Source organism: Megascapheus bottae, chromosome 3 (genome assembly GCF_031878675.1).
Source record: "Megascapheus bottae isolate mThoBot1 chromosome 3, mThoBot2.hap1, whole genome shotgun sequence".
Taxonomy (NCBI): domain Eukaryota; kingdom Metazoa; phylum Chordata; class Mammalia; order Rodentia; family Geomyidae; genus Megascapheus; species Megascapheus bottae.
The window spans coordinates 70301505-70324102 of NC_143511.1; the positions used below are offsets into that span (position 1 = coordinate 70301505).

Here is a 22598-nt window from a genome sequence, read left to right on the forward strand (position 1 = left end):
TTTACTAAAAAAATGGGTAGTTGGGGGCTGGGAGTTTGGCCTAGTAGTAGAGTGCTTGCCTAGCATGCACGAAGACCCAGATTCGATTCCTCAGTACCACATGCATAGAAAAAAGCTGGAAGTGGTGCTGAAGCTCAAGTGGTAGAGCTCTAGCCTTGAGAAAATCCAAGGACAGGGCTCAGGCCCTGACCTCAAGCCCAGGACAAAAAAAAAAAAAAAAAAAAAAAGGTAGTTCAGCCACACAAAGTGGCTCATGCCTGTAATCCTAGCTACTCAGGAGGCAGAGATCTGAGGATCACGGTTCAAAGCCAGCCCAGGCACAAAAGGATCTGAGACTCTTATCTCCAATTAATCTCTAGAAAACGGGAAGTGGGGCTGTGGCTCCAGGGGTAGGGCTGAAGAGCTCAAAGGCAGGGGCCAGGCCCAGAGTTCAAGCCCCATATGTCCCCTCTCAAAAAAAAATAATAAAAATTAAAAAAAATAAAACAGATGGTAGTTGAATATGTTGCCATACATTAGTTTGGGGCCAGCATCAACCGCAAGCCATTGCACACAAAGATCCCATTTGACTTGACTCAACACAAAAAAGGCTCTACATGTACATCAAAAAAAAACAAGGCAAATATTAACTCTGAATGCTATATTTTAAAGTCATACATAGGCAGTTTTAAAAAGAAAAAGGCAAAAAGCCTAGGATCTAACTGCTATAGTGATTTTTAAAAATGAGCAATGGTCTTTCTTTTTTAGATATTTGTGTTTGATTTCCTTAACAAGAGTGACAACTATGAGAATAATACTCATGGCCAGAAGTTTGGCCTACTGGTAATATGCTTGCCTAGTTGGCAAAAAGCCCTGGGTTCGATTCCTCAGTACCACATACACACACACAAAAAAGCTGTAAGTGGTTCTGTGGTTCAAGGGGTAGAGAGCCTGAGAAAGCTCAAGGACAGTGCCCAGTTCCTGAGTTCAAGCCCCAGGACTGGCAAGAAAAGAGAAGAGGAAAGGAAATCCATGAATTATCAAAATACTTACTTTAGTTCTGTGAAAAACAAATTGATATGATTTACAGAATCTATCTGTCTTACAAAGGCTTCCACATTTTCAAGAAACACCTACAAAAAAAAAAAACCACAAACAAAATTGATTCAGATTACATCAAGTAAAAAGTAAGCTAGAAAAAAAATGGTAGGTCTAGATAGTTACCTTTGGGTTATGATCATGAATCAGATTGAGATTAATTCTCAATTTTCTCATGCATTCAAATGCTTCTTTAAACATAAGTCTGTGAGAATACAGAGATGAACAAAAAGCTATTATATAAGAACAAAGCTCCTGGCTCAGCTTATGTTCATGATAAAAGCTAGTTATAATAAATTTACAGCTCAAATGACAAACAATTATTGATGGATTTCCACTCTGAAATTATAGAATGAGAAAAAAAATCATGTGCCACATTATTTACCATCTTAAAGGTGTGATTTGGTCACTGTGGCAGTGACCCCCACTATAGGACTGATCCCCACTATAGTTACCCAGCAGAAAATAATCAGAGAATTGACATCCACTATTTAAAAAGAAAAAAACAAAACCATAATATACACCTTTACAATAAAAACTTTGCTCCAAATAGATTCAGAAATTTGATCACGTCCTTCATGATACTGGCTCAGGCTTTCCTGGGTTACTAAAGTTTCCTCTGTAAATCTAATGAAAACCTTGGACTTTCTTTGTTTTTCAATTTCATTTAATTTAATTGATCTATTTCACCAATATAATCCCATTTATGCCTTTCAAATGTAACTGAAGATAGCAGGAGATTACAGGAGATAACAGTTAGATTTCAAAAGCTGTATTGAAAAATTCACTGCCTTTACTACCAATCACAGCAAGCACACTAGTCAAATACAGCACTTACTTGTCCAGCCACTTCCGAATCTGTGCCAAAACAAGAGCTCGATGATGAACAACTTCTAAATTCCCCCTTGGCATCTTAAAATAAACAAATTTAAAAAGGTAACCCTTTTTGTTATGCTGGGGTTTAAAGACAGGATTTTGTGCTCGATAGGCAGGTATTCTATTACTTGAAAACAGTAACAGTGTTAATTGAGTGGAAAAAATTTAAGCTACTACAATATATAATTTTATCTTAACCTTTCTTTAGAAAACTAACAGAATGCTATAAAAAGAGCATGCTGAAAGAAGAATGTAGTTACACTCAGCATTTTTCTTTACTTTGAAGAAAATCTTCTCTTTATTGTATGTTGTGTGTGGGGGCAGTACTGGGATTTGAACTCACAACCTTGCACTTGCTAGGCAAGCATTCTTTGATTTGAGCCACTCTCACATGAGAAAAGCTTCCTTAACAGCCCATATCAACTTTTCTTTATATAAAAACTAAATAAAAGACACAGCAACCAAGGTTTATAACAAACAACTGAAAACAAGAATCCTAAAATATAACCTACACATATGGTGTTTAGGGCCGGGAGTTTGGCCTAGTGGTAGAATGCTTGCCTAGCATGCATGAAAACCCGGGTTTGATTCTTTGGTACCACACACATAGAAAAAAAGCTGGAAGTGGTGCTGTGACTCAAGTGGTTAGAACACTAGCCTTGAAGAAAGCCCAGGGACAGTGCTCGGGCCCTAAGTTTAAGCTCTAGGACTGGTGTGCGCGTGCGCTCGCGCGCGCGCACACACACACACACACACACACGTGCACACACACACACACACACACACACACATTCTGTTTAGTATAGACTAAATGGCAATCAGAAATCCAAAATTCCAGCTTACCTGTAATATAAGTTTTGTGTCCTGGGGTACAACTGTGACAATCCGTGAACCCCTCTCCACCTTCCGCAGAATTTCCCCATTAGCTACGTGACTGCTGCACAGACCTGCCTGCAATGCTAAAAATAACCACAATTGCAACGGCATACATTATGTAACACAAGCAAATTACATTTCTTTGCATTCTTCGACTTCCAGATTATTAGCCCTCTGATAAACCATCTCATCCCTGGAACTTGGCCCCACTTACATGCACATTCACGTTAATATCTTAAGAAATATAGAAACTACATGGAGAGACTAATACAGCTTATCTGTTTCTTAGCATTACCGCTATGCAAATAATCTTATCAGTGGAAGAAATGGTACCAGTCTCTAGGTTAGCAGTGAAGAAATTAAATGGACCTTTTAGAAAAATATATACTTTCCTAAACTGGTACAGAATGGTTTTGTTGTTTTTTTTTTTGTTTTTTTTTTTTTTTTTTTGCCAGTCCTGGGCTTAAGCTCAGGGCCTGAGCACTGTCCTTGGACTTTCTCAAGGCTAGAGCTCTACCACTTGAGCCTCAGCACCACTTCCGGCTTTTTTCTATATGTGGTACCGAGGATCCAAACCCGGGTCTTCAAGCATGCTAGGCAAGCACTTTAACCACTAGGCCAAACTCACGGCCCCAGAATGGTTTTTGACTTAACTAAGATATATTGAAGATAGAGAATATGTGATGAAACTTTAAAGGTTTTTTTTCTCTATAACTCCATGGTAAAATATCAAAGCAGGTAAAGACTCAAGACAAAAAGATTTTGGAACAGAGACTATCTTCATTTTGTACATTGAAAACTCACTTTTAAATGAAATATCCCTCAGGGGAAAACACTGGCAGGTATGGGAATGGGTTGTCAACAATAAAAACTCATCATACACTGCAAATGATGTGATATTTGATGCAACCTGCAACAGGGAAAGAGAATCCAAGTAAACATTATGTGTTTTACAAGGAGGTAACTATACGAAAAGGATCTAATGCCAAGCCAAGACTTGATACCTCAGTGTCATTGATGAAAAAACGACACTTGTCAGTCAGACCAAGGACACATTCCTGCAAAGAAATAAAGATAAAATTATAAGCAACCGTTTTTCAACCAGCTAAAAGTAACTTCATTACATACAGTCTTTATAAATAGACTGAATGTAAGATACCCAATGTATAAGAGTTATGGCAAAGTGAAATATGTCCTCCAATTTACTGGCAAGCTCTGCGATTCTATCCTCTATGCTTACCTTAGATATCTTTCCCATTTCACTAGTCTCTATGTTGATTCCCTATTCCATTCTCTTCCCTCTCCAACCTATGCCTCTAGTCAGCCAGAATGGATGATTAAAAATCATCAATGACTTCCCAATATTCATTAATAAAATATTCAAATGCACCAGCAATCAGTAGCTCATGACTTTTTAACCTACCTATTTGGGGGATTGAAATTGGAATAATCATAATTTGAGGCTATCCAGGCAGGAGAGTTTGGAGAAACCCCTTCTTAATCTATACCGGTACTGTGGCACATACACATTGTTCTAAACAATGCGGGAGGATGAAATTAAGAGGATCTCGGCTCCAGGTCAGCCTAGTCAGAAAAGGCTGAGAAACTCCACATCTCAACAAAAGAAGCTGGGCTAGGTGGTATGTGCCTGTTATTGCAGCAACAACAAGAAGCCTAAAATAGGCAGATTTGGGTCTAGGTGCATGCCTTGAAAGGAAACAAAACCCTATTTCAAAAATAACCAGTGAAAAAAGACCTAGAGGGTGGCTCAATGGTACAGCACCTGACTAGGAAGCAAGACGTCCACACTAACTCCACCCAGTACTAAGTTCAAACATAGTACCACTACCACTATCAAGAAGAAGAAGGAAGAGGAGGAGGAGGAGGAAGAAGAGGAGGAGGAGGAGGAGGAGGAGGAAGAGGAGGAAGAAGGAAGAGAGGAAGGAAGGAAGGAGAAGAAAAAGAAGGGGAGAAAGAAAAAGAAGAGGAGGAAGAGGAGAAAGAAGAAGAGGAGGAGGAAGAAGAAGAGGAAGAGGAGAAAGAAGATTCAAACTCCCCTGGCCTGTCACTGAGCTTCATCCATACTCTGCTTCCAGTCTCCTAAATAAGATGAGTTCCTTTCAAGTTCAGGAATTATCTTGTTCCTTCTTGCAAGAATACTTTTCTTTCTAGGAAGAGCTTCTTTAATCATATCTCAGTGTACACACTGTCACCTCACAGCTTAGCTGTTTTCCTGGATTACCCATTATTACAGCTACATTCTTAATTGCCCCTCCTCCATCAACTGCTCATTTCCTTCACTCTCCCATCTGTGGGGATGGATTCCTATCTATATTGATAGAAAAATCAGGAATTAATCAGATTGTGTTTGTAACCACCACATCCTACAACTCACCCAATTATAGACATTTTAATATTTAGTGACAATCCATTAAAATAACTTATTACATTTCTCTTTCAGAAATATTTAATAAAAGTAACTGAATACTCTGCAAACAAGAACAAAAAATACACACAGGCACATATACATGTGTGTGTATGTATGTATACATATGTGTATATGTATATATATATCCATACACACATATATATATTTAAATTCTTCCCTGAATTTTAACATACTGATTTTCTCATTTTATAGTCAAAATGAGATAACTTTCCATTACTGCAGAGGAACTTATAGGACCAGGTAGGCCCAACTCCAAAGCCCATGCTTTGGTTGTTGGGCATTTTTAGGTGGTAAATTTCCCACTGTGCTTACTTACCTCTCCTCCAATCATGGCCAATTCAGTCTGTGTACATGGACAAGGAAAGCGAACAGGAAGTCCCCTGGAGTTCTTCCATGGTTCAACAGCCAAAGAAGGTGACTCTGAAAGAAGGCCAGGTTTGGTATACATATACCTGATCAAGTCTTTTGTGAAAAAACAAAATCAGCATCAATGTTCACTAAAACACTTAATATGAAATTTGGGTTAGTTTCCAAATGTACTTCCGGAAAATCATTCACTTTAAGAGAAAACAAGAATAGAATACACCAATCAATTTTACACTATCGCTTAGTTTTCTAATATAGTTAAAAAGATCTAACAATTGGGCTTAGGCTGTAGTTCAATAGCAACAATAAAGAGCTTGCCTTCTTATGAACATTTCTTGTATGAAGCCCAGAATTTAATCTTCATCATCACAAAACAAAAAACCAAACAAGAAAAAACTCATCAATAGGGAACTGGGAGTTTGGCCTAGTAGTAGAGTGCTTGCCTAGCATGCACGAAGACCCAGGTTTGATTCTTCAGTACCACACACACAGAAAAAACCACAGGTGCTAGGAGCAGTTGCTCACACCTATAATCCTAGCTACTCGGGAGGCTGAAATCTGAGGATCACAGTTCAAAGCCTGCCCGGACACTTAAGAACATGAGACTTTTATCTCCAATTAATCACTGGAAAACGGGAAGTGGGGCTGTGGCTCCAGGCATAGAACTACAGTCTTAAGCTGAAGAGCTCAGGAACAAGTGCCCAGGCCCAGAGTTCAAGACCCGTGGTAGAGCTCTAGCCTTGAGAAAGCCCAAGGACAATGCTCAGGCCCTAATTTCAAACCCCAGGACTGGCAAAAAGTAAAGTAAATAAAATTAATGTTACACTGACAAGATAACTTGCAAGTATAAGTAAACATTTATACATGTCATAAGCAAATTCTCCTAAAATTGTGATACTTACCCCAAAGATATTTAAGTACTTGGCCATCAGCCAGCTGTAATGCTAAGGACTTAGTCTTGGAACTGCAACATAGACTAATTATGACCCCATCCACCGTCACAGATGAACTGAAGAAAGTTTAAAAAAAAAAAAAAAAGAAAGAAAGAAAAAATGTGTGTAGGGGGAAGAGGGTTAAACAGACCATTATTTTTTTTTGTGGGTCATGGGGCTTAAACTCTGGGCCTGGTGCTGTCCCTGAGCTCTTCAGCTGCAAGCTACCACTCTACCTCTTGAGTCACAGAGCCATTTCTTTTTCTGGTAGTTAATTGGAGATAAGAGTCTCACAGGACTTCTGTGCCACAGGCTGGCTTTGAACTGTGATCCTCAGATCTCAGCCTCTTAAGTAGCTAGGATTATAGGTGTGAGCCACCAGTGCCTGGCCCAGACCTTCTCTTTTCCCTTCTCCTACTCTTGGGGCTTGAACTCAGGGCCTAAGCACTGTCCTTGGGCTTTCTCAAGGCTAGCATTCTACCACTTGAGCCATAGCATCACTTCTGGCTTTTTCGGTGTATGTGGCACCAAGGAATCAAACCCAGGGCTTTGTGCATGCTAGGCAAGCACTCTACCACTAGGCCACACTCCCGACTCCCAGACCATTATTTTTTAAAGGTGAAGAATTCTGATTTCATTAAAAAAAAAAAAAGGCAATATTCTCTTAGTGATACATTATTTTACACAGTACTATAAGCATGCCTATATACTTATAAATTTATGAGAATTAGCCATTTTTCTGGTGACAGGTATCAAAAATCAATCATACAGTCTAATAATTACAGAAATGTGGGTGAATAATACATTATTTGATATAGCCTAAAATATTTCAGTTCCTCTATTGGTACCTACACTACTTTTTCATACCATCATTACTGACAGAATTTGGTCTGTTATTTGGACCCGACTACATGTCCAACAAGGACATTTGTCCTCAATCTCGTTGACCAGTAGTCTAAAAGTGCCCTGTGCTACTAAAATACAAAAGCATAACTCCATCTGCTTGTTTATACCTGACATTGAGTTGTCCTTGCTCCTTATCCTCCTCAGAAGGGGCTATAGTCAAGTGGTGAAGGACAGACTGTGGGCTAGATTGACTGTGGCTAACACCCAGGAACATGTCTTCTTCAATCCAGGTGAGAAGGCTGAGTGTCAGTGGGTTTACTTCTTGATCTTCATTATTGTCAAACTGAATTCTGTTTGAAATGTTCAAGAATACCCAATTCACAAATACAACAAAATCACTGAATCTTTAATGTCTTTTCTAAATGAAGAATGGGCTAACATAAATACAGTCAACTCCTAATTATACCAAGAAACAAACCTGAGCTGATAATAAATACTAAAAAGCTCAAAAAGTAGTATCGCTTTGGCTTAAGAATACATTTTTGCATTTCTTTTAAATTGTTTTTCAAATTCCAACATTTTGAGATTTAAAGAGAACATTCTAAGAAACTGACTATTCATCTGTCACTAATGAAGCTCAGTATCTTCCCACTGACATCAAATACCAGCACTCAGACCAAATGTCAGCAGATAAATTTGATCTTCAGTAGAACAAATCCTATCCTGAGGACTGTGACTATTTTCAGAGATGGCTTCTATGCCCTAACCCCTTCCTTGGAGCATTTATACACTGACTGGAGCACTTTTTTCCACTTCATATAGGAACCTATAAAGGTGACTTACTGCCTTTAGATCCATAATTCTCAGCTCCCACTGACTTAGTCTGCTGATCCTGAATTCAAGATCATTACCATCTCTGGTTGTCACTGACATTTTCCTAGATCTTTGTCTATCCCAAAGTAATCTGAATGACTTGGCTTTATCATTCTATCTATTCTTAAAAACTTGGTTTCCGTCTACATGTTATTAGAAGGAGCTGAACCTTTACGAGGTAGTGCCTGATGCACCTGAACACAGCAGCTCACAACTGTAATCTTAAGCCATTCAGAAAGCAAACAACAAGACTGCAGTGAGAAGCCAGTCTGGGAAAAAGCTAGTAAAAGTACATCTTCATTTTTCACAGGTAACTGTCATCCCTGATTAACACACTATAAATGAAATAGGTATCATAGTATTCTTTAAAAATGTTACACAATTCTAAAATCATAAACATACTTTTGTATATAACATACTTAAGACGTATTATGTATTAGACTTTGTTCTTTGCTATACTTGATCATTTCTACTGATTTTGTGACTTACAGAACAACTAACCCCTGGATCTTTAATGATCAGGTTCATGACCCTGGGCCAGTTACCTATCCTCTACTTTTTCTTTCTTATCAGTACTGACTCAATCAGTAGGTACTACTTGTAAAAACATCTGACTTCTAGATCATTTTGCAGTGGACCTGAGATTCTCAATTATACCTAAGGGTTTGCAATGCCGTTTCATTGTGAAAGGCATTCTAATTTTAACCTGAGAGACTCAAAATACAACAGCCAGAAGTTACAGAATCTAGGAAGAGGCAAACACACAGGCTGAATTTGGTTATCCATATGTCAAAACTCTGTACATATGGTTACGTAAGAGAATTCAACTCTGTCTTACCATCTTTACCTTCAGCTTTCCCCTGTGAATTTCCCTGGAGAACGCAGGGCTATTCTGGGAAGCCTCAGCTGGCTTACAACTCCAAGTTCCTTGACACCCACTGGAATATATGACATTCAGATAAATTAAGTGACTGGCTTCCCCAAGCAGCTGAAAAAACAGGTTCTGGCTGTTGTATCTACTTCCTGTTCCACTCAGAAACATGCAAAAAAAAAAAAAAAGTAACAGCTGACTGAATTCAGGATGAAATGCCTACTGATTCTGTTCCTAGAGACCTAAGACAATTAAGAACCTACATGTATCTTTTTTCCAGATGAGGCATTCTAAGGGGAACTTTAAATCCATTTCCACCCACAGCTCCCAGCTTCACTGTGGGATCCACACTTGGATTATCACCTAGAAAAGAAAAAATGCAAATACTATCTATCATTGTAAGCTATACATATTTGTCCTAACACTAAGGGCATGGAATTATGCAACTAAAGAGTTCTGGAAGGCAAATAAAGCAATCAAGAAAATAATCACACCTACAGTTCTTCCTTAAATTTCTGTATAAATTTTAGGCATTACCAAAACCTTTAATAACATATCAGCAATAGTCTGCACCAGTAAAGGTAACATGGCAAGAAGAGGAAGGAGAGGGGTTGCTTCTCCCACCAGCACTATTCTCTCCACTTTCCCCAACCATCTCTCAGGAACCTCACTCCCTGAACTGCTCAGAACTTGCTTATAAGACAGTGTCCATTCTTGAGGCCGAGAGTTTGGCCTAGTGGTAACATGCCTGCCTAGCATGCACAAAGACCCGGGTTCGATTCCTCGGTACCACACACATAATAAAAAAAAGCCGTAAATAGTGCTGAGGCTCAAGGGTAGAGCTCTAGCCTTGAGAAAGTCCAAGGACAGTGCTCAGGCCCTGAGCTTAAGCCCAGGAATGGCAAAAAAAAAAAAAGACAGTATCCATTCTTGATGCAGTCCACTAAGAAAAAAAAAAGCTCAGTCGGGACACTACTCCTCATCATAAGCCTTCCACTGGCTCCCAGTGCACTTTGAGTAAAAGCCTCAAGGTTCTATAGGAGCGGTCCCCTATGATCATGGCTAGGATCCCATTCACCACTCTCCCCTCATTTGCTCTGTTGTAGCCACCCTGGCTTCCTGGCTGTATTTATACAATGGACATGTTTTTCACTTTACTCTTTCACTCTGCTTAGAATATTCCTGCCTCATATATGTGCTTGGCTTACACTCTGATTCTCAGGAAGTCTCTGCTAAAGCTCACCTTACATTTACAGAGGCCTTCCCCCATCATCCAAAATACAAAGCTACCTTCCCCTAGTAAGTCCAAACCCTTACATTCCCTCCATACCCCTATCTTGCTTACTTGTTTTTTTCCGTAACACTAACCATCTGATAAGAGTATATTGCTCTGGTAATGAACAAATTGACATTATTTTTTAAAAAGCTATTGTCAAAAGTTCATTAACTGTAATAGACTTTTACAGGTTTTTTTGTTTGTTTTAACAAAAATGCCAATGTGAAGTGAGGAGTTCTCATATGAGAATCCTCATTGCAACTTTCTCGACTTTTTCTGCTGGAGAATTCAAAAGGTATTTGAAACAAGTCTACCACTGCCATACATCAGCTAACTCTATAACAAGACCATAAAACTAACAAAAAACACCCTCCAGGTTTGGCAAGCAACAGGACCATTGTAGTACATCATATCTGTTCTGAGATCCTTTCTGGTTCTTGCTCATCCATATTTAAGAGTCTATGGCCTGGCCAGGAGTTTGGCCTAGTGGCAGAGTACTTTCCTAGCATGCACGAAAACCCAGGTTTGATTCCTCAGTACCACATACATAGAAAAAAGTCAGAAGTGGTGCTGAGGCTCAAGTGGTAGAGCTCTAGCCTTGAGAAAGTCCAAGGACAGTGCTCAGGCCCTGAGCTCAAGCCCAGAACTGGAAAAAAAAAAAAAAAGTCTATGGCCCTATTACCCTTAAAGCAAGAAAAGCCATTTTTAAAGAAATTCCTGGAAGACATGGAATCAACTGAAAATACATGTAATAGATGTGAAGACAATGAGAACAGTAAAATCTTTAAAGGTGTAATAAGATGCTATTAACCAACTGTTCAGTAAGGCAAAAAAAGGAAATGCTCTTATAAGCCAATCTACTCTTATAAGCAAATACATGTGTATTAAGTGCTCTAATGATAATGAAATTTAATTAGACACTCCAAAACATTAGAAACATTGTAGCTGGGCAACAAATTGTAATTGCTTTTGAGCGGGAGGAACTTGACTGAAAAGATCTTGTTAACATACCACACTTATAAACAGAAATCTGGTTACTGGCATCTAGGACAGCAAGGTTGTTACTTTTTTCAGGGTTTGCAGAGAATGTGACCTGATTCACTGGGTGTGGGAGCAGCAGTCTGTAGGTGCTCATGGGAGGTGGAATCACAGTCTGCCGGAAGACTGTCACTAAGACTCTGCCTATACAATAAGGGAAAAGAAAAGATTAGACATGTGGACAGATTCAACATCTAAAAAAAAAAAGGCACCTGAACATCACTGAACCTCTAAATAATGATAGGTGTATAAAGCATATAGCAATTCTTGAAAATAATTTTCTTCATGAATAAGCTTAAAACACTTGGGAAATGGGAAGATTGTGTGGCAGGAGCTGTTTACATCTGCTATTGTCCCCTCTAGATCTAGACTAGACTTTTAAGTTTCAGGTGCCAGAGAGTACTGCAATATGCTAAGAGGTTTGAGTTCTAGCTTTAAACCTGAGCCTGTAGCCACTCCAATCGAAATTAGGGTTATCGCTACTTCAAAATGCACAAAGCACTTTCCTAAGTATGTACTTAGAAATACGGTAGAACTAAGTTCTCAAAACATAGAACTAACAGAATCATTATTATGACCACTCTATGACTGGGTATATCAACTCACATGAAAATATTACAATTAAGCAATACTTTATGTTGTCAGCCATAAGTCAATATTAAGATAACCAATTCACTAGTCCAATCAGTCCTTCCCAAACCTTCCCATTATAAAATATGAACCCAATCCTCATGTATAAGACTTGAACTGAATGTACAGAAAACATCCAAGTATCTATCAGGAGATAAAGCAATGTAAGTCTTATCAGGGCTTACAGAAATAGAAAAGGCTAGCACAGCCCACTCCCACATGAATCTACCGTTTTCTCTATAAAGGGTTAAAACTTGCAAAGTCTTCAAAGACCAGATAAATAACCATGTACAAGCCAAATTACAACAAGGAAGAGATACTATGATTTTCAGTGCAGCACATACTCCATTTAACGGGAATCCCCATCAGTCAAAACAAAACAATATATAAGAAGTAAAAAACAAACCAACAAACAAAATGAAGATTTCCCTACTGTTCTGGTCAAACCATCCCATCTGCAGGTCCTGGGCTTTGGTCCCCTGCAGGTGCATAAGCATACTACCCAGTAGCTTACTTCCATCAATGACAGCCACATTTGCCAAGTCACTTGAGTTATCTCCTGAGCTCCGGTCAGTTGTCCAATGCCAGTCATAGCAGAGATAATGCCAGCCCTGACAGAGAATATGCAGCCGGTATGGAGTCACTGGGTCCCACATCAAAGACACAATCTTGCTCTTCCCACTGGTGCTGAAGGGAAGGCTTTGTTTGAGATACCAGTGATAGTTTCCAACAGTCCAGAGCTGAACTGCAGGGAAAATGGAAAGAAAATATTCAAAGAACAGAGAGACAGACTTCATACTTCTACAGAACAGAGTAATCTTATCTATTTGAAATAACTCTATTGAGCCTCTTTACTAAATGTCAAGCATCAACAAAGTCAGAAATACATATTATCTACTTATACCTCTACTTTAAGTTTTATGATCATGAAAAAATGCTACTAGAAAAAGCAGCATTTTGGTTAGTTTTCCTCACAAAAAATTGGGAAGAAGATAATTTGGCAACCAGACTGAGTAGTACAGCCAGGTATCACTGAATAGCAAGGACATATTCTGAGAAATGAGTCATTAGTTGTCATTGTTTGAGCACTAAAATAAGGTGGCTGAATGCCACTGGCTAATACAATCTTACAAGATCACTGGCTAATGTATAGTCTATTTTTAACTAAACCATCATGGCTCATGATTGTGCTGAAGCACCCAAACTAAGATATGGACTAGCATATAATATACAACTACAATACATAAATAATCAAGAAACTAATCTCTCACCATCTGCATCTCACTATCTACTTTTGCAACTTGGACGAAACTGAAAGACTGTAATTTGCAAGGCATAAGCCAAGACACTATCGATGTCTTACCATAGGATTTTAGAGTAGAACTGTCTTCCCTCGGAAGGTCTTCTAGCCAAACAGCCAGCACAGAGGAATCTGCATTCCACAGTAAGCCATTAACCTAGTAAGTGAAAAAGAGAACATTAACTTGTAGCAATACATTGACTTTAAAATCTTCACAATTTGCTACTCCCAGAAACCAAGTAATCGCACCCCACTTAAGCTGATCCCTAGTTGTAAATTATTAACCCAGAGTCACTAAACAAATCTGTGCGACATAATTATACATATTTCAACTTTGATTCTGTCAGCCAAGACAGACAAATTTAAGACATTTTTCTCCCCAAACAAACAGCAAAAAATTGGGAAGTGGAGGTTTAGCTCAAGTAACAGAATGCTGGCTTTAAGCAACACAAAACAAATTTTTTAAAAAATGGGGGGAGAAATCCAGGTCCACAATTTAAGCTCCAATACCAACATAAACAAACACACAAAATATCTAGCATTTTATTTCCTTTCTATATTTTATATGGGGAGGAAAAAAGTCACTTTTTTGCAGAATTTTCTTTAGTCCAACAGCTTACATTAAAAATATCAGTTACGGGGCCGGGAGTTTGGCCTAGTGGTTAAAGTGCTTGCCTGGCATGCATGAAGACCCAGGTTCAATTCCTCGGTACCACATACATAGAAAAAAGCTGGAAGTGGTGCTGAGGCTCAAGTGGTAGAGCTCTAGCCTTGAGAAAGTCCAAGGACAGTGCTCGGGCCCTGAGCTCAAGCCCAGGACTAGCAAAAAAAAAAATAAAAATAAAAATATCAATTACAAAAACTACCATTTTTTATTGTTCTTTCTCTAGAGTTTCCATTTAGAATCCTTATCAGGTATAAACCTCCTCTTCCCCTGAGAAGAGTGTTTCATATTGATGGTAAATAACTCAGACACCTACCTTAACCTCATCTTTGAGAAAAGGAAGTGTGAAGTGTCCATGAAGAAGCCCATTTTTCTCAAAAAATACAACATCCTGTTGGTTAGGTTTATCTTGCGTAGATGCAATCAAACTGCCTGAGGGTCTTAAAGCAAATACACCATTGTAATATCCAAAAGATCAACTAGCTGCCTTAAGAACAAAAGGAAGGGGCCGGGAGTTTGGCCTAGTGGTTAAAGTGCTTGCCTAGCACGCATGAAGACCTGGGTTCGATTCCTCGGTACCACATACATAGAAAAAAGCCAGAAGTGGTGCTGAGGCTCAAGTGGTAGAGCTCTAGCCTTGAGAAAGTCCAAGGACAGTGCCCAGGCCCTGAGCTCAAGCCCAGGACTGGCAAAAAAAAAAAAAAAACAAAAGGAAATTCAGATTGTTTTTCAGGAAAAAAAAAAAAAAAAACAACTAAGTGAAATGTTCATTCAAGGCTGTGTGTCTTTTTGTCTGTCTGTCTATGGTGGTATGCCATGGAAATTTTAAGCCCTATATGTCCCTTGTATCTCATTAAGCAATTTACCCCGGTAGAAGCTCTGGCCCAGAGGAAAGAATGTGGGCTCAATATGCTCACAGTATCACAAAATTAAACTGTATTTGAATCTGTTTTAAAAAACAGCCAGGGGCTGGGAGTTTGGCCTAGTGGTAGAATGTTTGCCCAGCATGCATGAAGACCCAGGTTCGATTCCTCAGTACCATATACATAGAAAAAAGCTGGAAGTGATACTGTGGCTCAAGTGATAGACCATATACATAGAAAAAAGCTGAAAGTGATACTGTGGCTCAAGTGATAGAGCTCTAGCCTTGAGAAAAGTCCAAGGACAGTGCTTATGCCCTGAGTTCAAGCCTCAGAACTAGCAAAAAAAAAAAAAAAAAAACAGCTGGGTACAGTGACTCACACCATAATCCTAACTACTCAGGAGGCTGAGATCTGAGGATCCCAGTTCAAAGCCAAAGCCAGTCTAGGCACTGAAGAACATGAGAATCTTATCTCCAATTAATACCACTAGAAAACAGAAGTGGGACTGTGGCTCAAGGGGTAGAGCAGAAGCCTTGAACTGAAGAGCTCAGGAACAATTCCCAGGCCTAGGGGTAGGGTGGTAGCCTTGAGCTGAAGAGCTCAGGGTCAGCTCCCAGGCCCAGAGTTCAAGCCCCATGACCGACAAAAAACCAAAACAACAACAACAACAAAAAAAACCCAGTAAACTTTTTAAGCTATTTCAATATGCCCTATGTTATATTCTTCTTCAATTAAATTACTTCAGCAAGTAGTCCATATTAAGAAAGGTATTTTTCTAAACTTCTCTATGAAATCAAAATTTCTCCATCCTCTATTCTCATTTGTCTTGGTCTACATTTCCTATCAAATACATTTCTCTCTTGCCTTATCACCTAATACCCCTCACATCTAGTGGAAAACAAGATGTCTCAAACTGAGACACTTCCTGGTTTTGCATGTTACAGATGTTGCTTAGATGGTATTTCTTCTATCTATTAACAGGATAAGCAATATGCAGCCAACATGACAAGCAAGTTATAACCTGCACAAGGGCAGTAATATAAGGACATGAAAGGAAGGAGGGAGCTCAAACTAAGACTGCAGGTTCCCTGGAAAATAGATGATCGGTGTGAAATTTTTCAGAGGAAGGAGACTTTTCCTAGTACTCTGAGGGATAATATACACCCCGGTGTCTTGCAGATAGGACTTCTGACTAAGCTGCATTTTCTATTTTCTACAGAGGCTTCAAATAAGTGCTATCTATAACCCTAACCTTTCAAGAATAAGGGATGCAAAATATGTGAGATCTTGGCATGAGGAGCTCTATGAAGGGGCCCAAAATCTACTATCTGAAATGAATTCACCATACAGAAGACAGGAGGAAAGACAGATACAGGCTCACACACAAATGAAGAGAAATAAATGTTACATAAGCACCTACATGTGATGGATACTACCACCCCTACCCTGTTTCAAAGAAACGGGCAGGAAGTCTCAACATTTCTTCTCCCACTTACTTCCAAGCCAGCACAGGTCCCAGTCCTGCCACAGGTTCACTGGTTGACTGCAAAGCAAACTCACGGTTCCACACTCTGACCTTCCGAGCTCCTGCACAAGAAATGGAGCCAAATAAATACACTAAACACATTTGACAGAGGTTACCAGGTTTTAGTTCTCTAGAAGCTTTCTTTTTAAGTCTGTAACCACTAGCTGACAGGCTGCATAAGGCTATATGAGGAGTCTCAGAGGTTTCCTAATTCTAAACTCTTAATATCTAAAGTAGTACATCTTTTTTTTAATGTAATATGCCATTAAAAAAAAAAAAAGAAGAAAATGTCCCCAAACTTCAATAAAGTAAAACATGTTTTGTTCTAACAAGTTATTTCCATACCTGTTTCTGGGCAAACAACACTCACAGCAAAAAACTGTCCATCTCCACGCCAAGTAACATGTGTTCTGTGGTCATCCCACGGCAAAGCGGACTCATGCTAAAGACAGGAAGAAACACCAGCATTACTGGAACAGAAACAAACAAGCTTCGGACAGTGAAGTATAGATCTTGTACATGAAGCTGTCTAGAAAACCACCTCCAAAAGATCTTAAGGAATTCTTCTAGAAAGGTTTGTAGAGCCAGAAATCAAGAACAAAGAAATCAAAACTGAAAGTATTCTGGGCATTAAAAACAGCCTAAGAGCATTACAATAATTTTTTTTAAAAGTCCTGGGGCTTGAACTTAGGGCCTGGGCACTGTCCTTAGACATGTTTTACTCAAGGCTAGCATTGTACTACTTGAGCCACAGCACCATTTCTGGCTTTTTCTGTGCATGTGGTACCAAGCAATCAAACTCAGGGTTTCATGCATGCTAAGTGAGCACTCTACCAGTAGGCTACACTCCTGCCCACCCCCTCCTCTTTTTTTTTTTTTGTTGGTTGTAGTTCTTGAATTCAAGCCCTGGGCGCTGCCCGTGAACAATTTTGCTCAAGGCTAGCACAGTGCCCAGGCTCTGAGTTCAAGCCCCCAGGACCAGCAAAATCAAACCAAAAAAAAACAAAAAACAAAAAAAAACCAAAATCCTGAATCTTCCTAGGGTAATTCATCTCAAGGACTATGAACAGATTCCATTTCATTAAAGCAGAAGAGATCTGCCCCTCGTTGGTCTCTAACTGGTTACCTATGATTGTGGTAGAACCTTCATTTGGTGCCATCAAGGTTCTTTACCCATCAAACCAACCTTACCATTTGCATCTGGAAAGCTGCTTGCCTGCCTTCTGAACCATGGAATTGGGTTTCCTTCTTGCCCCATCCAACAGTGATAAATTTGCCTAAAGAACAATTTATTCCAAGTATGTAAAACAAAATACAAGCTAAAGGAAATCAAATAAAAGCGGGCTCATTTTTATCATTCTACACAAAGTCAGTCATAGACAATTATTTGGCTTCTCTAAGACCTCTCAACAAGTCAATAATCTACATTCTAGATTATAGATAGCTACGAGCTAGAAGAGTTTGATATCTCCTTATTTTGAAAGTTGTGGGTTTTTTTTAAAGAGACATTTCTCCTCCTCTTCTTCTCCTCCTCCTCCTCCTCCTTTTCCTCCACTTCTTCTTCTTCTTCTTTTTTTTTTTTGGCCAGTCCTGGGACTAAAACTGAAGGCCTGAGCCACAGCACCACTTCTAGCTTTTTTTTTCCATATATTTTTTATTGTAATTAATAGAAGGGTTACATTATATTTGCCAGATAGGAGGTGCATTAATTCACATACATTGATACCCTTTCTCATGTCTTGGTCCCCATTTCCCTCCCCCCGACCCCCACCCCTCATCTTGTTTTCCCCCCTTCCCTATCCAAACTTCTTTTTCTATGTATGTGGTATCAAGGAATTGAATCCATGTCTTCATGCATGCTAGGCAAGCACTCTACCCCTAGGCCAAACTCCCTGCCTGGGAAGCATTTTACTGTCATTGAGTTAACTTAGAATGTATATATGATGGCATGTCAGAAATCTTACCCATGAATGAAATATGAAGAATTTGCATAATATACTTACAAATGACAAACAAAATGCTCAAGACAAGTCTATAATAAATTCTGTTTTTCAGTTTTAAATTGGCCAAATATATTCAGTCTTTCTGCTACTGGTAGGAGGAACCACAGACGTTCAAATCTGGCTTATCATGTAGACCTGGAGACTGGTTCTCTTAGGACAGAGCACAAAGTCCTAGCACAGGGATTCTGCTGGGTACTTGGCAAACAATGCTCTTCTTACACAAATATAAAGTCAGAGCTGCTGACACAACACAGGCCCTCTTTTTTGAGGTAAGATCTTCATGTCTATCTACAAAAGGTAGAATAAAGATGGTCCTAAAAGCATCAGCCAGATTCTAATGAAGCAGAGCTGTGTATAATTTCTATAAATTATGCCAAACACACTTCTAAATTCATAGTAAACACTCAAAAGTTATTTCTGAACAACTAAATAAGTAGCTTTCTAAATGACTTCTCTGAGTTAGCCTATTGAGAAGGCATGAGGTTATCAGAACTCAAAAGTAACTTCTCTCCCAATTCCTCTTTCATCAGACCAATTACCTAGTAGTACTCTTCTACCAGTCAGAACTTCTTCTAGTCAGTATTTCCTCTTTTTTACCCTCCAATACTCCCACAGTCTCCATGCCCAAGTAACCCTGGCAGATCTAAGCAAGAAAACAAGCTGAGGACTAGAGGTATGGTTCAAGTAGTCAAGTACCAGCCATGAGCAAGAAAGTATAGTGAGAGCATAAGCCCTGGATTCAAGAGTCACTAATAAAAGAAAGCAATTTGATTGTTCCTGTGAAACAGACTCAGATCTAGTTGGTAAGAACAAGATATAGACTTCCATTCCTATCTTCTTTTCCCCCACAACTATACTCCAAATATGTCATCCTTATGGAAGTTTTGTAATCCCTGGGGTTTGGATAACTAATATCTTGGGAGGATCTTAAGCAGGTGTCTATTCCCCAAGTGACTCATGAAGCCAAATTTTAAACCTGGAGAGGTATCAGGTATCTAGGCCTGTGACTTGACAACTGGTATAAAAGAAAATGATCCAACCTGAGAAGGAACTTCAAGTCACAAAATGTTTCATAACTGTACTTACTTGCACCAAAATCATCTTGGTGGATTTGCTGTTCCATGATTGGGTCAAAGTCTCTTGTCATCATAATCAGGGTCTGTTGACCTTGGAGAAGAACAAGTAAGGATGATTTTGTTTTCATGTCACAAGCTTGTCAACTCATAACCAATCATTTATAGCAATGGAGCTACAGAACCAGCATAAATCTGTTACAGTCAAAATAAGACAAAGAGCATGCATACAAAAGGCTCAGCATACCCCCCAAGCAAGTGTGAAGCTCCAAGTTCAAACTAGAACTTCCTCCCACACCAAAAGAAGAAAGCTGTGACAGGGTAGGTCACCAGATGATTATTCTCAGCCATGTGTATATATCTAAGTGTAAAAATCCATACAACCTTCCTCCAATAACATTCCTCCTTTCTCAGACAATTCAATTCTTTAAACATACACCATAGCAATGGTATTGGCTTTCTGAACTCATTGTAAAGACTCAAAACAGAGAGAGAGAAACAATGCAAGACAGGTATTCAGAACCTATTGATACTACTAACTCTTATTCTTCAGAGCAGAATAAATACTGCTGACAGTTTTTATTTCAACTGTGGATTTGGCAACCATCCCATGTTTCATAACTTCTTTCTCATTTCCATAGACTGAAAAAGTCATATAAAACATTTTTGGGGGCCGGGAGTTTGGCCTAGTGGTACAGTGCGCTTGCCTAGCATGCACAAAGACCCGGGTTCAATTCCTCAGAAAAAGGACAGAAGTGGTGCTGAGGCTCAAGTGGTAGGCCTCTAACCTTGAGAAAAGTCCAAGGACCATACTCAAGCCCAGCTCTGATTAATGGATTAATGATTTTTTTTTTTTTTTTTGCCAGTCTTGGGCTTGGGCTCAGGGCTGAACACTGTCCTTGGACTTTCTCAAAGCTAGCAGTTTACCACTTGAGCCTCAGCACCACTTCCGGCCTTTTTCTATGTATGTGGTACCGAGGAATCGAACCCGGGTATTCATGCATGCTAGGCAAGCACTCTCCCACTAGGCCAAACTCCCAGCCCCTGGATTAATGATTTTTATAGCTTACATGTGCCCTGAAGAATTTGTGCTGTGAAGTTTGATGAGGTTCAGAAATTGAAGGCGATGGGATGGTTGGGATTGGGGAGGATAATAATGGAAGGCATAACATTGATCAAGATTTACTGTACCCACAAACTCGTTCAACCACTATGGAAAGCAGTATGATGATTCCTCCAAAGACTAAACATAGAGCTCTCCTATGACCCAGCAATTCCACTACTTGGCATTTACCCAAACGTCCAGAAACAAGAACATACTAATTCCACTAGCACAATGATGTTCACTGCAGCACTATTTACCACAGCAAAGATATGGAAGCAACCCAGATGCCCCTCAGTAGATGATTGGATCAACAAGATGCGGGGTATTGACACACAATGGAATTCTATGCTGCTGTCAGAAAGAATGACATTGCCCCACTTGTAAGGAAATGGAAAGGCTTGGAAAAAGTCGTATTAAATGAAGTAAGCTAGACCCAAAGGAATATAGGCTCAATGGTTTCCCTCATTTGTCATAATTAGTATAAACCTTGGACTCTCCTAGCAGAGGTTTACAATAGGGCAAAACCTAGATATATAAGGCCATATAGGATGAGGCTAAATGAAAGGACCTCCAGGATATAGAAACAAGAGCCATATAATGTGTGATCATTGTTCTGAATGTACTACATTATTTCTCATCTCTTGTTCTCTCTTGGTTATCTCATATTGTTACAATATCTTATCTTGTTATCTGGTATATTGTATATATGTTTATTTGTTAATTTGAAATAGGATAGGGAAGGGGGAAAACAAGATGAAGGGAGGAGGTGAGGGGAGGGAAATGGGGACAAAAACATGGGAAAGGGTATCAATGCTTGTGAGGTAATGCACCTTCTATCTGGCAAATATAATGTAGCCCTTCTATTAATTACAAAAGAAAAAAAAAACATTTTGGGGTTTTATGTGCAGGTACTAGGGCTTAAACTCAGGGCCTCACAGTCTTGCCCCTACCTGGTGCTCTACCACTTGAGCCACACCTTAGTCTGGTATTTTGCTGGAGATGGAGACTTGCTGACTTTTCTGTCTAGTCTGGCTTACAGCCTCAATCCTCCATACATAGAGCCTCCTGAATAACTAGATTTATAAGCATGAACCAACAACTTTCTATGACAATATACACAGGTAAAATTTAACTTAAAGGAAACATACTCACTCTGTATTATAATTGTTCAATGAATTTCTTTTGAAATCTGAGCTTGAAGTATAACAAGTTTTATAAAAATTTACCTGTGGCAAGAAGCACCAGCTCTTGGTCAGGACTCCAGCTCATAACAGAGATACCACTGGCCACACTCCCAACACATTCCAACTGTAACCAAGAAAATTGGAAAAGGAAATTTAGAACTTATAAGATTAACTATGGCCTTAATCAAAACAATCAGATATAAACACACAAAGGTGAATTATACCATTAAATATCTGGGTGCCAATGGCTCACTGTATGCTACTTGGGAAGGAAGATCTGAAGGATCATGATTCTCAGCCAACTGGAGCAGAAAAGCTCGTAAGAGCCCTTATCAATCCATACCTGGGAGCAGTGGCATGGGCCTGTCATCCCAAACCATCTGGAAGGCTCAGATTGGGAGGATTTGTACACCAGGCCAACATGGGCAGGAAAATTTGTGAGACTCCCTCACCATGGATTCTGGCCTGTGATCTCAGTGACCAAGAAATTAAAAAAGGAAAGAAGTAAATAAGATTATGGCTCAGGCACATGCCAGGGCGGGAGGCAAGATACAATTATAAAAATGACAAGCAAAAAACAGGGAGAAGGGTCCAAATAAATCTGTGTAGGTGTCTCAAAGAGTAACAATTAGGTCAAGAGAAAGCAAGTTCAGGAAGAACAACAGTGCTGATGCATTAGAGCACAAGAAGGCTACACTAAGAGGTTCAGGTATGAGGAACAATGGGATCGAGCAAAGAGGGAATGTGGTGAACAGATACTGAAAGGTCTTC

At 39.3% G+C, this 22598-nt stretch overlaps 1 protein-coding gene across 2 annotated transcripts in view; it reads right to left on the reverse strand.

Annotated features, from left to right (window-relative positions):
* The window catches only part of Elp1 (elongator acetyltransferase complex subunit 1), a 52800-nt gene that overhangs the window by 23819 nt on the left and 6383 nt on the right, over window positions 1–22598 (reverse strand). For both annotated transcript variants that reach the window (XM_090330391.1, XM_090330390.1), the window contains 19 exons: window positions 21870–21951; window positions 19552–19632; window positions 17654–17739; window positions 16808–16904; window positions 16434–16524; window positions 14391–14514; window positions 13474–13567; window positions 12625–12855; window positions 11454–11624; window positions 9430–9529; window positions 7590–7772; window positions 6547–6653; window positions 5595–5698; window positions 3834–3887; window positions 3634–3739; window positions 2797–2912; window positions 1916–1989; window positions 1204–1282; window positions 1033–1112 (listed from right to left, as the gene is read on the reverse strand). In XM_090330391.1, coding sequence (XP_090186517.1) covers window positions 1033–1112; window positions 1204–1282; window positions 1916–1989; window positions 2797–2912; window positions 3634–3739; window positions 3834–3887; window positions 5595–5698; window positions 6547–6653; window positions 7590–7772; window positions 9430–9529; window positions 11454–11624; window positions 12625–12855; window positions 13474–13567; window positions 14391–14514; window positions 16434–16524; window positions 16808–16904; window positions 17654–17739; window positions 19552–19632; window positions 21870–21951 — 2060 coding nt within the window. The remainder of the gene's footprint in view (window positions 1–1032; window positions 1113–1203; window positions 1283–1915; window positions 1990–2796; window positions 2913–3633; window positions 3740–3833; window positions 3888–5594; window positions 5699–6546; window positions 6654–7589; window positions 7773–9429; window positions 9530–11453; window positions 11625–12624; window positions 12856–13473; window positions 13568–14390; window positions 14515–16433; window positions 16525–16807; window positions 16905–17653; window positions 17740–19551; window positions 19633–21869; window positions 21952–22598) is intronic.